Genomic DNA, 16,563 nt, shown 5'->3' on the forward strand with positions numbered 1-16,563 from the left:
CTTGCTCACTCCTTGGTCACTCGTTTATGTGCACACTCCGATACATACATGCAGACACTCATGCACACACACGCGCGCGCACACACACACACATGAACACGCACATCATGTTGTAGCTCCGAGTAGTGCATTAGATTTTTGCTGCTTGAGAGTGTTTGAGGTGTTGCGTCACCTTCTGTGTGTGGGATGAAGCTTGCATATCAGCTCTCCCACACATACACACCACACACAGGCTACACACAGACACACTCTCCATCAGTCTCCTACCTCCAGTCTGTTCTCTGTCTATGCTGATATAATCAACGCAGATAAGCCGACCACGAATCACTTAATGTGACCAGTACTAACTAATGAGGCAGAACACAGCATCATGACAGTTTACTGTATACTTCAGTAAGTACTCTGGAAAGGTTTCACACCACTGAAGACCTGACCTATCCCCATGTGTAAACTTCATAACAGGATGTTTTTATGATGATACGGATTCAAAGTAAAAATCAGTACACATTGTAAACATGTTTGTGCTGCAGAAATCTGGGTTTTTATCTCAGAACTACATTGTCAGCTTTTGTATGATATTTCAGCTGCTTCGAGATTAACACCACACATGGTCGGGTTACAGCCTGTGACTGGTTCTGTGCTGTAGAATGTCAAGAGTAAATTCAGATCAGGCACTGTTGCTTTGCACAGAAAATGAAAGACAACTAGTGTTACCCTATCCAAGTGATCCTGTCCCTCTAGACGTGTAATTGTCAAACCTCCTTGCAGGTGAATCTGTGTATGTCTTAATTAAAATTAAAGTTTAATGAAATTAAACCTGTCGCATCCTGTGACACAAGTGAACGACACAGTGGTGGATCAGAAGTGGTTCCAAGTGAATCAGGAGGGAGTCTGCTCGGTTTTCTTACATCCACAGATGCCACTTAAAGGCTTAAGCAGTGATAGCATCTCACATGGTCAGTTGTGGATTAAATTTGGTATCAGTTAGAATATTTTTGGAAAATAATGCACTGCACACTGGAGATTGCATTAAGCCCCATTTGCACTGGACCATGTTAACCAGTGGACCTCTGGTTTGTAATAATTGTGGAGGTCATCTGATTTTAACCCATAAAGACCCAAACCCAAAAGTCATCTGCTGATCTAAACTGTTTAATACCTGTTGATCCATTAATCCTATCAGTCCATTTAAATAGTGTAAAATACAGCTTGTCATCTTTTCATGGTCATCAGATATGACCCATTTGGACATTCAGAGGCTAGTGAATATAATAATAATAATAATAATAATAATAATAATAATAATAATAATAATAATAATAATAATAGAATGTGGAAACACCATCATCTTCTACAACATTGATTCACCAGTATAACCCATCGAGTTGGATCAATGACAGTGGGTGGACACACTTTGTTTATGTTCAGTTAATGATAGATTTGGTTAAAAACTCACTCCTTCAGTTTTCTTTGTTTCTGATATAATAACCATCAATTTAAGTCAGAGCTTTAATGAACACCTACATGATCAGTAAATTAAATATAGGAAAGTACATGACTTTATCTGAAAATTTTTTCAAAGTTGCACCAAATCCAGAATCAGATCCGGACTGAAATAATTTCAATACCTTGTGTTGACATCATCATAAAGAAGCTGTATACTAAGTTTGAAGTCTATCAGAACTGTATTTTCGGAGAAGACGATTGAAATTTTTTCCCCATAAGAGCCATGTTAAATTTTCCGTAAGTTCCCGGATCCAGAAGAAGATCCTGGTCAGTATGTGGCCATTATGTTTTGGTCATCTCCCCATTAGGGCTGGACCGTAGAAATTTACACTGGATATCCTTTATATTTACTGAGCTATTGCATCGATCCACTTCCTATCTCTTATAATGGGGATGTTTTTCAAAGTCGCACCAAATCCAGAATCAGATCCGGATCCAAATAATTTCACTGACTTTTATTGACATCTTCATAAAGAAGCTGTATACCAAGTTTGAAGTCCATCGGAATTGTAGTTTTGGAGAAGAAGATGATTGAAATTTTTTTTAATGGGCGACAGACGGCGACAGACGACGACAGACGATGACGACAGACGATGACGACAGACGATGACGACAGACGACGATGACGACAGACGATGACGACGACGACAGACCCCGCATGACGACAATGGCTTACAGCCTGTCGGCTGGTAAAGCTAATAAAAACTGATTTTTTAAATTTTTTTTTTTTAATAGTCTGATTCAAATGGGGGAAGCACAAATGTGGGTTAATTTCCAAATCACCAAAGATCCACAGGTTATACTAGTCCCATACGAATAGGGTTTACACACACAATGACTGAAAACCTGTACTCATGTCACACTTTTCAGAAAATACACAGGTTTGTCAATTTAACGGCAAGGCCAGAACACTAAAATTCAAGCAGCTAAATTAAATATGCAGAGGAGACGGACACAGTAACTATTCTTATATGTAGTTAAAATATACTATCGCTGTCATTCCTCTGTTCTGCCTGTGTTTCTTGTAAGGTAAACATTCTCCTGAAGTACTGTAATGCATCATGAACTTGGGAGTAATTAATAAGTAACCCGCCCTATTGTTGTATGTTGTGCAGCTGGCATGACGTTAAAGCACTTTGTGTTGTGTTGCAGCACCTTGATCTCTGCCAGGAGCGGTCAGAGGCTGCAGCTCTAACATTTGAAAAGAGGTTTTTAATTAAATCGAGGAGGAAGAGAAGCTTCCAGACACAGCTGACACCTAGACGCTGAAGAGAATACATTGCAGTAATACTTCACTCGGGCTATTCCTTACTCTAACTGTGAGCCAAAGAGTCAGTGGAGTGGAAGCTAAAGTTTCACAAAAAAGGTCAAGAGAAAGAGGGTGACAGAGATACTAACCAGCGTCTTACTTAAGACACTTTATGTTGTTTTCCTTTAATTGGTCACCTGCGTGTAGATGAGAAAAGAGAGAGTATAACAGTTTGAACACTACACTGAATGAGCCTCTCACTTACTGTTGAACTCCGTGCTCACACCAGAGGAGGTAATCTTACCACTAAACCTCACACATGGGATCACCTGAGGTCGACAAGGAGTTGCAGTTAAACAGTTAATGTGAGATCCTCCTTAGAGAGTAGAGAAGATTCTTTCGTACCCCTCTTGACCTCACTGCTACAGTAAATCACACATCATGGTACGGCATATACCATTGCATGTGGCATTTGGAATAATGAGTGGATACAGGATTTCAGCTCATTTCTTGTTGCAGAAAATTCATGTCTCCCATTAATGTCTCCATCAGAACTTGTAGAACTCCCACATTTTTCCAGTTTTATTGAAATTTAAGCAGTTAATTCCAGTAAATGACCTGAAGTGGAACAAAGGTGGTTATTATCTACAAGAGGATTAAAAAGAAGAAGTAATGACTTTTTACTGCAGCTGAGGTAAATGAAGCAGTGAGTACTGATGCAACCAATTTGTACAGTCACGGAAAAAATGATTAGACCACCCTTGTTTTCTTCAATTTCTTGTTCATTTTAATGCCTGGTACAACTAGAGGTACATTTGTTTGGACAAATATAATGATAACAACAAAAATAGCTCATAAGAGTTTAATTTCAGAGCTGATATCTATCCATTTTCCATAGTTTTCTTGATAATAACCAAAATCACTTAAGTTTTTACATCAATAGCTATGACATTGTATTGACAAAAACAGTGCTTTTAGGCATTCCATGTTTTCTTTTCTGTCTGTTTTAGTCACATGATACACACAGGAGTTAGTACCACTGTTTTTGATGACTTTTGATGGTCTAAAAATTTTTTCCATGACTGTACAAGGGTCTCTGTTTTTACTTACAACTTGCAAACTGTCAGTCTGTATAAAAGCAGACTGTAGATGTAGTTTCCATGCAAATGGATCATGGAATTTAAAAAAAAAACAACAAAAAACCCACTGCTGTTTGGAATAGAGTTGAATCTTAATCATCATCATACTTCAAACCTTTTCCAGGTAGATTGTCTTTTATCTACTAACATGCTACTTGAACTTTGATTGATGAGATGATACACATAGGTATTTGTCTGAAAACCTGAAGCTGGCTTAGCATTTGTCTCCTGAACCAAACCATTACTCTCAATTTGTTTCTGCAGGCCTTCATATGTGGTGGTATGTAGCTGTTATTTCTATCTAACACAGCATTTCTATTTTTCATGCATTAATTCAGTGAATGTTACAGTCTCCTACAGAGACACACATGCACACACTCATAATTATTCATTAAATCCTCCTTCCATTGCACTTATTTTCATTTGCCTTTCAAACTTTTTTTTCTCTCTCCCAAGCCCAACATTTGTTTTTTGTAAAATTTCAGATTTTCCATTCAAGTGCATGTTGAAAATGTGAATAAAACAGCTGGATGGAACCAAAGTTTGTGCTAGTACTCTAAAGCATTATTTAGACAGTATTTCAATGCAAAAAGTATCATATTCTTAATTTAATGGCAAGAAACAACCATTAGGAAGAAGAAAGACCTTTATTACCCTTAAAAATGTAGGTTTTTCCTTGAGAGACAATGGAGGCATTGAGTGATATTGTATGTTGCATTGTTTTGGCAGCTAAAACTACATCTGTTTTATCATCTTGAATTATAAAGAGAAGTCACAGTACAGCATATTTTTCATAAGAATCACATTCAGTGATTCATGAAGCCAAGTGGTGTTCCATATTCATGTTGGACAAGAACCATTGCTTTATAAACATGCAGCTTAAATGGCCAGAAACACCTTTTCCAATGTGTTTTTGTCTATTTAACATACTCAAGGATATTAAACACGGGGCTTTTTTTTTTTCTCCAGTTTTACAGTTTATATCTATTCTGTTTACTGTGAATTTCAATCCAAACCATCTTGTATTTTATTTTTTTCAACTTATCTCCAAAAAAGTCCAACATGTAATTTAAGATCAGTTATTTTTTGGTAATAAAAGTCTGTTTTTCTCTGTTTTTCTATGATTGATTGCATGATTTCCTACATAAATCTCCCAACCCCAGCCTGAATCAGTTCCCGGGTCTGATCGTTTTAATACTGAGTTATTCTGTCATGTTGTGTGAGGGCCTGCTGGTGTGATTTATGATAATGAAGATCTCAGGCTGTAACCTCACATGTCTGATCAGTGGATCCATGGAGACCACAGTTTGACTGTGCTGAGATGTAGTCATTTCATATTATTTACCCTCAAATACTGTTGGGCGTATCTCATCCATTAGCCATTAAGCACTTATTCTGTGTTCAACTATCTGTATCTGTTTATTTCAGTCAGACACATGTAGAAAAAGTGAAGCAGGATGTCAATATGTTCATAAATGTTAATAAAGCTGTCATAGATTTAATAGAAGTTCATTTACATGTAGTTCTTCGGTAGTTTGGAATCATACACATGTGACTGATCAGCTAGCTGTGTAATAATGAAGAATGTACAGTAGAGCATCGTTGTGTGTTTGCTTCCCATAAGAGATCCGTCTGTCTGTGGAGTCCAAGGACCCCTGCTGGTGACATTTGGGATTATAACTTCTCTTAAATCCAGATCCAGATTGTGGGGATGATGTAAACCTGAAAACCTGTCTGACAGACCCCTTTAGGACACACGTAATAAGGAGATATCATTTTCACTTAAGATCAGGTAGTTATTTTGAGATAAGGTTTGATGAACATTTGAATCCGCTTCTGTGTTTACTCAGAGTGAACAGAATAATGTGTGCATGAATGAGGACAACTAGATTCAAGATTTAAGAATGTTTATTGTCATTTTGTGCACATGACGAAATTTTTCTTAGATGTAGTTCTCAGCTAGTTACGAATAGAAGAGAAAATATAATATCAGAAACAGTCAAGAATATGTACAGCATTATGAGAAACACATAAGGATTAGTGGATAAAGATTATGTACAATGTATTTGGAAGAAATGTAAAATACAGTATGTACAGGCCAGTGGAGTAACACTGTGTGCTGTTAGGATGCAATTGTGTGCAATAAAGTACTAGGAACTACTAGGAACTACACTGATGAGCAAGGAGGATTCGCAGTATTCTTTGAGTAGGGGTGTTTTTCCTAGATTTCTAAACTTCATTAAGTCAGTGTGACCCAGAACATAAAGAGGATTCGGTTAAACAGACCATATGACAGATGTCACACTTCAGACTGGTTTGATGGATTCTTTAAAAGGCTTTTCTTCTAAATCACAGCCTTGTCAGCAGGAATAGGAATGGCGTGGGCAAGTTGACTCAGTGTTTCATACAAAGACATACTTGAAAGTGTTTTTGTTTTCACTTTTATGGGTTTATTACTCACTTCATGTGGATTCAGTGGGCAGCTGAAATTAACTGACAGTTCATACAAGTGTTTGGTTTTTTTTTTTTTCCCCAAACAGCGCCTCTCATTCTTGTTTTGCTCAAACCGTGATATCATTATTTCAACCTATTCCACCCCATCCCTGCATTTTCATTTCTCAGCAGCCTGCCCCCTCCCCACCCACCACTCCCTACCCCACCCTCTAGCACTGTATTAGTCTCGGCTTCATTTAGCGCTGTGATGCTAACAGCCTATTCTCCTTGCTCATCCTCTCCTGACTGAGCGGTTAGCCTGCAGCGCTAGCAGCACTTTACAAAGGGAACACACACACACACACACACACACACACACACACACACACACACACACACACATCCCACTAACACTATGACTATAATATAGCAGCCTTTCTCTCAGCCGCCCTCACCCACTCTTCATCTCTTTGTGCTCTCCACATGGGTGCTGCTTTTTAATATGTCTCATCTGTTTGTATGTCTGTCTCTCCCCTTCTCATAATGTTGATATGCAGTGAGTTGTGGCATATATTAGCTGAAATTCTAAAGCCACAACCTCACAGTCACAACAGTGGGTGTAAAATCAAATAGTGGGTCCAGTTCATTCTTAAAAATCATTAGGTTGAAGCCAGAAACTACATGTAAATAAATAAGTAAATACCCAAAATAGCGGCTGTCCTCAAATCATTATGTGTTAACAATAAAGTATGAGTTTTATGTGGATTTAAGGGATTGTTTTGATAGATTGAACACATCTGTGTGACAGATAGATCATCAGTTCAACTGATGATTTATATGTCTGTATTGGGAAAGGAGTGATACCATGCTGTTAAGAGTGCCTGAAATTAGTTGAATGTCTAAGTATTTATTAAAAAAAATCTGAGCGAATGACACTGAGTTTACAAGTGATTGATTGTAAAAGGTAATAAATGTCCTATTTCAAACCAATATCAGTAACACTTCACCAAAACATGAACATGAATTTGGATTAAAACTAATTTATAAAACAAATGAGACAAATTATATTAAATAATGTAAGGGACTTTGGGTTCAAGTGACTTTGATTATGTGACAAAGTATAAGTATGGATGGAACCATCGGTTTGCAATTTCTCATCAAACATCAATATTTTAGAGACATGACATTAGCAAATATGCAATAAAAGGCAGTGTAATTTCACAAAAATTCACCTGCTTTTTAATATCAGGCCAAGGACAATAAAAGAAAATGAGCCACTTTGACTAACACTGGCTCATTTACAGCTGTCCCTGTCAAAAAAAATGTAATAAATGAAATGAAATAATGTATAATAATTTTGTTATACAGTACAAGTCATACTTATAGATAGTTAGTTTCAAAGTTTGACTAAAAGAAAAATAAAAACAACACACTCTTACAAAAAGGAGACACTCATACACAAAAGTAGGGCAACACACAGACACACAGCCCCATTCCATAGACTGTATTCTATCTGAGCCAGCCTGCCTTGTGATGCTTTAAAAGAACAAGACAAAGGTTGATGGAGGGGACTGCAGTCCACCAATCACAGCACTGGGTTCATGTTCACTCATACACACACACTTACTGAGCTGTAAGCGTTGTATCACTGTCCCCGGTCGCCTATCGATTAGTCATGCCTGGCTGCTGTCATGTGCAGGAGTCCAGGGAAGCCCCTAATTGGCTAGTCTGGGAAAGAGAGAGAGAGAAAGAGTTGGAGAGAGATAGGGACAGACACTGAGAGGGGGAGGCATTATAGAAGGATGAGAGAGGCTAAGAAAGAGAGTTGTGCAAGGAGATATGGAATAATGCAGAGACGTTATAACAAGAAGATAAAACAAGACAAGATGAAAGAAGAACAACCAACAAAATGAACTCTTTTTGATCTTCATGCCTTCTGGGGGAAAAGCCATAAACATAAAATTGTGGAAAGAAATTTGAGTTCACTACCTGTATTATCATCTCGACTTTTCTTTTGGAATATATGAAGCAAACGGAAGCATCTGCTCAGCGCTAAAGATGCAGAAGGGGCGCAGTAGTTGGGGGATGAGATAAATGGAGTGTTAACATTGAAGAAAAAAGATGAATCCTCCATTGGAGCAAAAACATTGACTCTCAAGAAGACGATACCCTTCTTTGTTTTGTTTTTTTTTGTTTTTTTTGCTGGCACGATTCGTTTTTTTGCGGGGGGTTTGTACTGACCCTTTAACCCCAAGATGGTAAAAGGGTTAATTAAGGGAAGAAAGCAGAGAAGGGGGTTCAATATTGCATGAAAGAAAGATGCTTTCAGGAGTCAAGCTGTTGTACCATTCACAGGGGAAGGAAATGGAAACAGTGGAATGTTATTTAATTTGATCTAATTTTTAAGTGCTTTGACATATTGACAGAAATGATGTTATAGTGCTGAGAGAAGAGGCGACGACACCAACTTTGAGCTGGGGAAAGAGGTGGACTGGTTGCTCTGAAAAGGCATGACCTACATTATTTGGACACAAGTAATTCTCAGGAGCTACTTCCTTTTGTCATCTCTGTGAAGGAAATGATGCAGTCCTGAGGAGATAATAGATAAAAGAGAGAAGACGGGAAAGACAGGAGGATCGTTTTTTTTGGCACTTTGGGTGTTTTCGTACACTTCTGTAGTTATGACGACTTATTTTCACAGCCATGAGTTCTGTTGTAGTCCGAAGAAGCCCAGCAGCAGCTCCACTAAGAGCAAATCTGGCAAAGGGAAGGCCAAAGCAGGGAAGGGACACTCTCATTCAAAGCAGAACCAGAATTTACTACAAACACCAAATCACCAGCGGCAGCCTTCCCCATTACATTCCCCAAAGCATCATCCTCATTCACCAAAACATGGCTGTCCTTCGCCAAAGCATCTGGTTCCATCCCCTTCTCCTAGCTACTACCACATAGCACCGTCGTCTCCGAGCCATCAGCTAGGACCGCCGTCGCCAATGCACCAGCTGGCTCCCCAATCGCCGAATCATCTAATGCCCTCTTCAAGCCACCACCAGCTTCACCTGTCACCGAGCCATCATCAGCTGCATTCTCCAAATCAACAACATTACCATCCCACGTCGCCGACGCATCAGCTCTATCAGCATCAGCAACTCCATTCGCCCAGTGTCCACTCTGGACTGTTCCAGCAGTATCAGCACCATCACCACCATCACCACTGCTCTCCTCCGCTTCCTCATGCCTCCCAGTCACTGTCTATTCACCCTTTTCACTCGCCACAGCTCCCCCTGTGTTCAGCATTGGGCGGTTATGGGTGGAGTACGCTGCCCACTAACCTGATCAATAGGGGCTCTAAAGGAAAGTTCTCCAACCTGAGGGACAGTGTGAAGAAGAGTCCCACGAAGAGCAAAGCCAAGGGCAAGGCTGGTAGCAGGCCATGGCCCAATGACACATATATCTGGACCACACATGCAATGGAAAGTCCACATGTTCCACTTTTACGACACTTTCCACCAATACACGCCCATGTACAGGTAGGTTTTATGTGTGAAGAAGGTGGATGTGAATTAAACCACGTAGCCTTTGAGTCAGACAAATGTGCTTGAGACCATAAATCCATCTGGCCCTACCGTTCAGTAAGAGGGGCTAATCAACCAATAGAGGGTATGCACATACGTCAAATATTCTGTGCTATATGGGCAATTTAAGAGAAGGCAACTGGTAATTAAACTACTCTGGCACTAGCTGAGGGTCAGGGACTTTGTATTTGTTCCCATAATTAAATAAATCTCCTGTTTTCATAGCTTAAAGGCTACACCACTTTAATAGGTTCACTCTCTTTAACCCATAAGGACCTAGTGTGACTTTTGTGGCAGTTCCAAAACATTTTTTTTCCTGTATTTAACTTTTTTCAAAGTGATTTATCACCATTTATTTAGAATATTACCCTCTGTGTTTTGCATATTTTTCAACGAAAATCATGCATTTTCCTAAATTTAATTTACTGATCTTGTAGATGTTCATAAAAGCTCAGATTAAAGTTGATGGTTATTATATCAAACAGAAAACAGCTGAAAAGTGATTTTTTTTCAGTAAAATATATCATTAACTGAACATAAACCAAGCATTTCCATCCACTGTCATTGATCCAACTCCATGGGTTTTACTGGTGAATCAATGTTGTAGAAAATGACGGTGTCTCCGCGTTCACTACAGAGACTCTGAACATCCAAATAGGTCGTATCTGATGACCATGAAAAGATGACAAACTGCATTTACATCATTTATTTATATGTATTGATAGGATTAATGGATCAGCAGTTTAGTTTAGTAGATTGTTATGGTCAACAGTGGATGTTTGGGTCTTTATGGGTTAAAATAAAATACATTTTAAAAGTTTGGTAATGCATTCTATTGTATCACCACCTCTAAAATAAGGTTCAGATTGTTGTTAACACTATTGTGCATTGTATAAACCATTTATATTGAGCTAAGGGGGAAAAACTACATGGCAGCTGCCTGTTCACTGTTGGTTGTGCATCTGTTCTGAACACAGTGATCAGAGATAGCAGGTAGTGATAGTCTGATTAACATGATTACCATGGTCGCTCTGATTTGATAAGAGTCATGCTCCATCTGATTAGCTCGTTAGTCAAATAGAGTTTCATTGCACATTACGGAGTGGGTAGTGATATTAGTGGCACAAGTGTGTGTGTGTGTGTGTGTGTGTGTGTGCGCGCATGTATGTGCGTGTGTGTGCGCATCCATCTTGTCTGTAAATGTCACTTCTCAACACTGGCTCTTTTTAAGTGTAATTGTACAATTGCAGTTTTGCCCAGTGTGACTACTGAAAAGTAAAGTTTGGATCCGGCTTTAAAAACTGCTGCTGTTATTGTGCAACAAATGACTCTTGCACAATTCCAAATTGATGTAATCAGTTTGGCGTTGTGCAGCTGTTTGTGACTTTTAGTGACTGCATTGTATCCATATACGTTTATTCTCCAGCCTCTGTATGTGTTGATGCTCTTAGACTAACTGTGTGTATGACATAATATTGCACAATAAGCTGATTGACTCATGTGTTCTCCACATGTTTTGATGTTTGATCATCATTCATCTACTAATTGATAATCATACACACACACACATACTCGTTTTGTGCTATTGTCAGGATGAAGATCAGACTAGCACTTGGGGGAACTAGCCTTTCTGAAGGTCGGATAGCACTGAAAAAAATCAGCATCCTGCATGCGTGTGCACACACACACACACAAAAATATACCTACTTTGACATTTCTCTCTGTTCTTCTGCTGAGACTAAGACAAAGATTACCAACTTTTATTGTCTACTTTACCTCCACAAAAGCTTGAGGAGCCTTTAAATTTATAAAGACAGTAACGTAAATTAGTATTAGTATGTTCCTCACACTAGTCAAGGATTAGCAAGTATTTCAGCTGTTTATTCATATACTTTACTTACTGTGTTTTACTGTGTCTTAGCTTGAACTATTACTGTTTGAAGAACCTACTTAATTATGTCCCTATATCTTCTTGGCATCTGTTACTCAAGCTTGCTTCATGAGACATAAATACATTTAGAAGACTTTTTCAACTCATTTGCTTAAGCTAACTAGTTTTTATGTACACTTTCATCTGCAAAGGTGGTGGTGGAAGGGTTTCAACTCACTCATGTTGACAAGCAGCTCAGGAAATACTGTATATTTACTAGCGATCACTTTGTAATCCAAATTTCTTGCTGCTTCTTTCTTCACACATTTTGAATATATTATATTCATATTAGATCTACAAGTGTCTCCAAGTAACCACAGACAGACATCCCTGTGGTTAGGCATCATTGACATATGATGAACTTAGAACCAGGGACAGACTGGATCGTTGTCTAAGCTCTGCTGTGCTGGATTGAACTGAACCAGGCTATAATACAACAATTAACCGGCTGTTGTGACGGTTTATGCAACAACTAACGATTGCTTTCATAGACCAAAGAAAATGTAGTCTGAGTATGGATTTTGTGTTTCTTTGTGTTTGTGTGAGAGTTCTTGTTTGTTTATATTTGAATGCTTGTCCTTTTGGCCTTTTCATGTCATACAAACTCACTGTCTGTCTCCAACAAATGCACACGGACACACACATTCATGTTACATAAGTGTGTGCTCTGACATGGCATGTCAATGGAATCACCAGCTAATAGCATTTGTGGCTGTTTGAATGACACACAGGTCATACAGCTGTTATACTGATGGAGACGGTAGCAAAGGTTCAGGTAAGGTGGCAGATAAGAAAACCTAAGACAGAAGAACAGGAACATCATAATACTTCAACATGTTGGCAAGAATCTGATGACACAATATTACAGTCATTCAGATGTTTTAAATCTGCTTCATTAAAAAAATACATAAGGCAAGGCAGGTTTATTTATATAGCACATTTCATGTACAAGACAATTCAAAGTGATTGACATAAAACATTAAAAGCATTACAGCAGAAGCAATAAAAAGTATAGGCATGAAGAAAAAAAAAAAAAAAAACAAAATCAGATAAATAGATTAAACAGATAAAACAGATATGCAGATAAATAGATAAAAACTTTAATCTTAAAATAATAAAAACTCTATTCAAATGCAGCTGAGAACAGGTGGTTCTTTAACCTGGATTTAAATAAACTGAGTGTTTCAGCCACATAATATAAATAACACAGCCCCATATGCATGTTTGTGCAGTCAGAGTCTGCATGTAAGCTATACAAATTCAATACAGTGTTTTGAGATTTGATACTCTATTGCAAAACATTATGTATTGTCAGTATTGTCTTACAGCCCTAATATCTTGCGAGTTCTTTTCAACCTCTGGCTGATTCTGTTGAAAAATGGACAGTTTTGGACAGTCAAATGGCATTGACCACAAAATAAATGCACTAATAATTATATCATATGGAACATGATAAACCCTCCTTTAGCAACTGTCTGTCTTAATTCACATTAACACACGCATACACGAACATGCACACAGATCCCAGCAGCTGTAACTGTCAGCACTTCTTTAGGGCCTCGTCTGAATCCAGTTGTACTGAATGGAACTGAACCAACTGTACTGAGAGAGCTTTTTCTGTTTTAATACTCAGTCTCCCCCTCTCTCTCTCGCTCTCTCTGTTCTATTTTCACAATATTTATTTATTTTTGTTAATTGTGTATGTGTGCTTTTGAGAATTTGTTGTGTGTCTGCATGGACCCTCTGCTTAACATTTCTGTTGTTGAACTAGCAGATCTGGCTCCACCCACAATACCTTTAATCCCCCCCTGATCCCCTCTCTCCCCCTCTCTTTCTGTTCCCATGTGGGATCAAGCATCCAGTCAGATTGACTGACATAGTGACAGACAGCTGGGCATGTGGTGAAGAGCGAAAGAGAGAGAGAGGAGAAAGAGACATAGTGTGAGATAATGTGTGTGTGAATGTGACAGAGAGGGACTGAGAAGATAAAGGAATGGCGAAAGGGGGGATGAGAGAGGTGGAGATTAGGGTAGAGGGATAGATGCTGTTGCTGCACACTGATGCGCTGAAGTCTGGCTGAACTGTGCATTTGGTAGGATAGGTTAGTCTTTGTTTGGCTGGGTGACTTTTCTGGCTGCAAAACAAGATTGGATCCCTAGACTGTATTTTGTGGACCGATTTGCTCCTGGCTTGTTTCTGGGAGAAGACTAGAGCTGCAGATGGTCGACTGGCGAGCACTTAATGCTTTCTGTGGAGAGAACAAGTGGAGATAGGCAGCAAAAGATTGAAATTAAAGAGGAGTAGGCAGAGCAGGAATGGGCACAAATGCGCTTCATTCAGAGAAGTAGAAAGAGGCCTGCTCATGGATTTAGTGGTGACTTGCCTGAAGAAGGAAAGATAATGTTTGTATCTGACCTGTCAAGGCCTAGAATCTAGGAGGAACCCAGGGAACAGAAGAAGAAACAGGAGGAGAGAAGAGACAAGTGGTAGACAGTTGTGTTTGCTTTTTAAAAGATACACAGCTTTTTGTTTTTGTTTTGATTGCAAGACTGGACATGCATTAAGCATGTTGCATGTAAGACAAGACATTCTGGTAGAAAACAGTTTTCAATGTGTAAAATATTAGTTTTATTTAAAGTAAATATGTATGAACATCAGAAACTATAAGGATGTAATTTGGAACCTTAATTTTCAGTTATGGACTTTGCTGTAGTGCTTTATGTATATGTAGTACAGTACTAAATACACTTCATGGCAAAGGTTTGTTAAAGTTCATTATTGGTGGTTTGCAGTATGGTACATTAGAGTTGTCCAGTAAAAGGCCTGTGCAGTATGTCATACTGTGTATGCAGTCACTCCATGGTGGTAATCTGTAGCAGATGTACTCAACATGCTGTACCAAAATATGAGACGAGTAAGTCATTGTCATAGCTCTGAATATGCATGAATGTGGGATCCCATATGCCTTTGTTTTCATGATAATGTCTGTAAATTAAAAGTTTATTGTTTTGTCTTTACAGGCCAATCCCCCTCCAGTGGTGGTCAACACTGACAGCGTTGACACTCCCCCATATGTGAGTAATACTTCAAATATGTCATTTACATTGAACTGCGCAAACATGTCTCATTATATGTACATTACACCTTGTTGATGTTCTACAACTGTTTTAGTGTTCATTTGACATGTCAAATTACTTTTATTGAGGCTAATTCATATCAGTACTATTAATATCAATACTAGTGTGAGGAGCACAAGCCCCTAACAAACAATTACCAATGTTGTGGTCTTCACTTAACCATTATGAGTACTTCTATGGTTTCTGTTATGAAGTTTCGACAACTGCTCAGTACTGAAACATAAATCAGCCGGTAGTGCTGCCAGTTTTGATGTGTATTTGATGTGTGGACAGTGCTCTCATATAGTTAAAAAGGAGCTATAAAACTATTTGCAACAACTACAGTTTTGTTCAATATCCTCTTCAAGTCATTTCAAATCCTATTTTTGGTGTTTCTACCATATTAGCACTTCTCTAGGAGTGTGAATATGTAAAAAAAAAAAAAAAAAAAAAAAAAGCTCTATATTGATAGCAGCATCCTGGTTTGGGACAGAAAGCTCAGTCCAATATTAGATGGATCCAGATGTCATTTCACTGGAAGCCAGCTGCCACATAGAATCAGTGTCTGCTGTTCTTAGATAAGTTTATTATGTAATTACTATGGAATTACTCTCTGCTGAGCTGCTGGGAATAAAACACAGGAGGAGAAAGGGTTCTCGCACGCACATATTACTCCATATTCCACCAGCATTAGTGCTATTATATTACGTTACTCTCGGCTGTCAGCTGATATCTTCCTATCTAACCTTTTAAAGAAATAGGTAAAGATAGAGTGTTTTTTAAAATGGAAAATACGTTCATGCAATGTTTAAAGCGACCGAAAAAATATTACAACAAATATATTATATATATGACAATAGTCAGTCTGGTTTTTCTTTAGAATAATCTGGTTTGTAGTAAAAACATGTGGTCTATATGCCCGGTTGTATAGTGGGTAATACCGGACATACTGTACGCTGTGTCTGATGGGAGATCGTGCCCTTTGCTTGAAACCACAAAAATTCAAAATCTAAACTAATCTGACTGCACAGAGACACAGATTACAGCCAAGGGGATTACATGGGCCATTGGGATGCCACTCGACCACTGTGATTGTATGTGTGTGCGTGTGTTTGCCTGCCTTCAGCAGCTAAAACAAGAGCCGTCCCTCATCTCTGAGTGTAAACCTATTGGAAAATAACAAAACAAAATAGTCTACTCAGATCAGATTGAACTCAGTGTGCTATTAATGTAGTTAGAAAATGTAGATAAATGTGCATTTCAATGTTAATACTGTACACAGGCTAAGCAGTGTGTTTGGCCTGGTTTCAATTCATCAGAGATGGTCTTAAATGTGACATCACAGATACATCATCATTAAGTACAGCATTAGCAGCTTAATCTATGAGATTTGTGCGTCATTCATAAATAAAATGTCTCTTCATTGTTTTATGCTTCTGATGCTAGTTCTAGATTTAATTGCATACTTATATTTATTTCAATGCTGCGTTGTATATTTTGAAATTGCAGTGGAAAAAATCCTGCCTTGAGGCTCGAGCATATTCTTTTTGTACAGATTGTTCATAGCATTCTGTATGTGGCGCATAAACTGTGACATAGGTGATAAAGATGTGAT

The 16,563-nt window shown here is 38.4% G+C and overlaps 1 protein-coding gene across 8 annotated transcripts in view; it reads left to right on the forward strand.

Moving 5' to 3' along the window:
* The window catches only part of LOC115417494 (discs large homolog 1-like protein), a 135,994-nt gene that overhangs the window by 64,222 nt on the left and 55,209 nt on the right, over positions 1-16,563 (forward strand). For 7 of the 8 annotated variants that reach the window (XM_030131444.1, XM_030131445.1, XM_030131449.1 and 4 more), the window contains one exon: positions 14,853-14,906. In XM_030131444.1, the coding sequence (XP_029987304.1) occupies positions 14,853-14,906 (54 nt within the window). Of the gene's footprint in view, positions 1-8,547; positions 9,858-14,852; positions 14,907-16,563 lie in introns of those variants that run through there. The other variant, XM_030131446.1, reaches the window with a different exon arrangement.

Source organism: Sphaeramia orbicularis, chromosome 4 (genome assembly GCF_902148855.1).
Source record: "Sphaeramia orbicularis chromosome 4, fSphaOr1.1, whole genome shotgun sequence".
Taxonomy (NCBI): Eukaryota; Metazoa; Chordata; class Actinopteri; order Kurtiformes; family Apogonidae; genus Sphaeramia; species Sphaeramia orbicularis.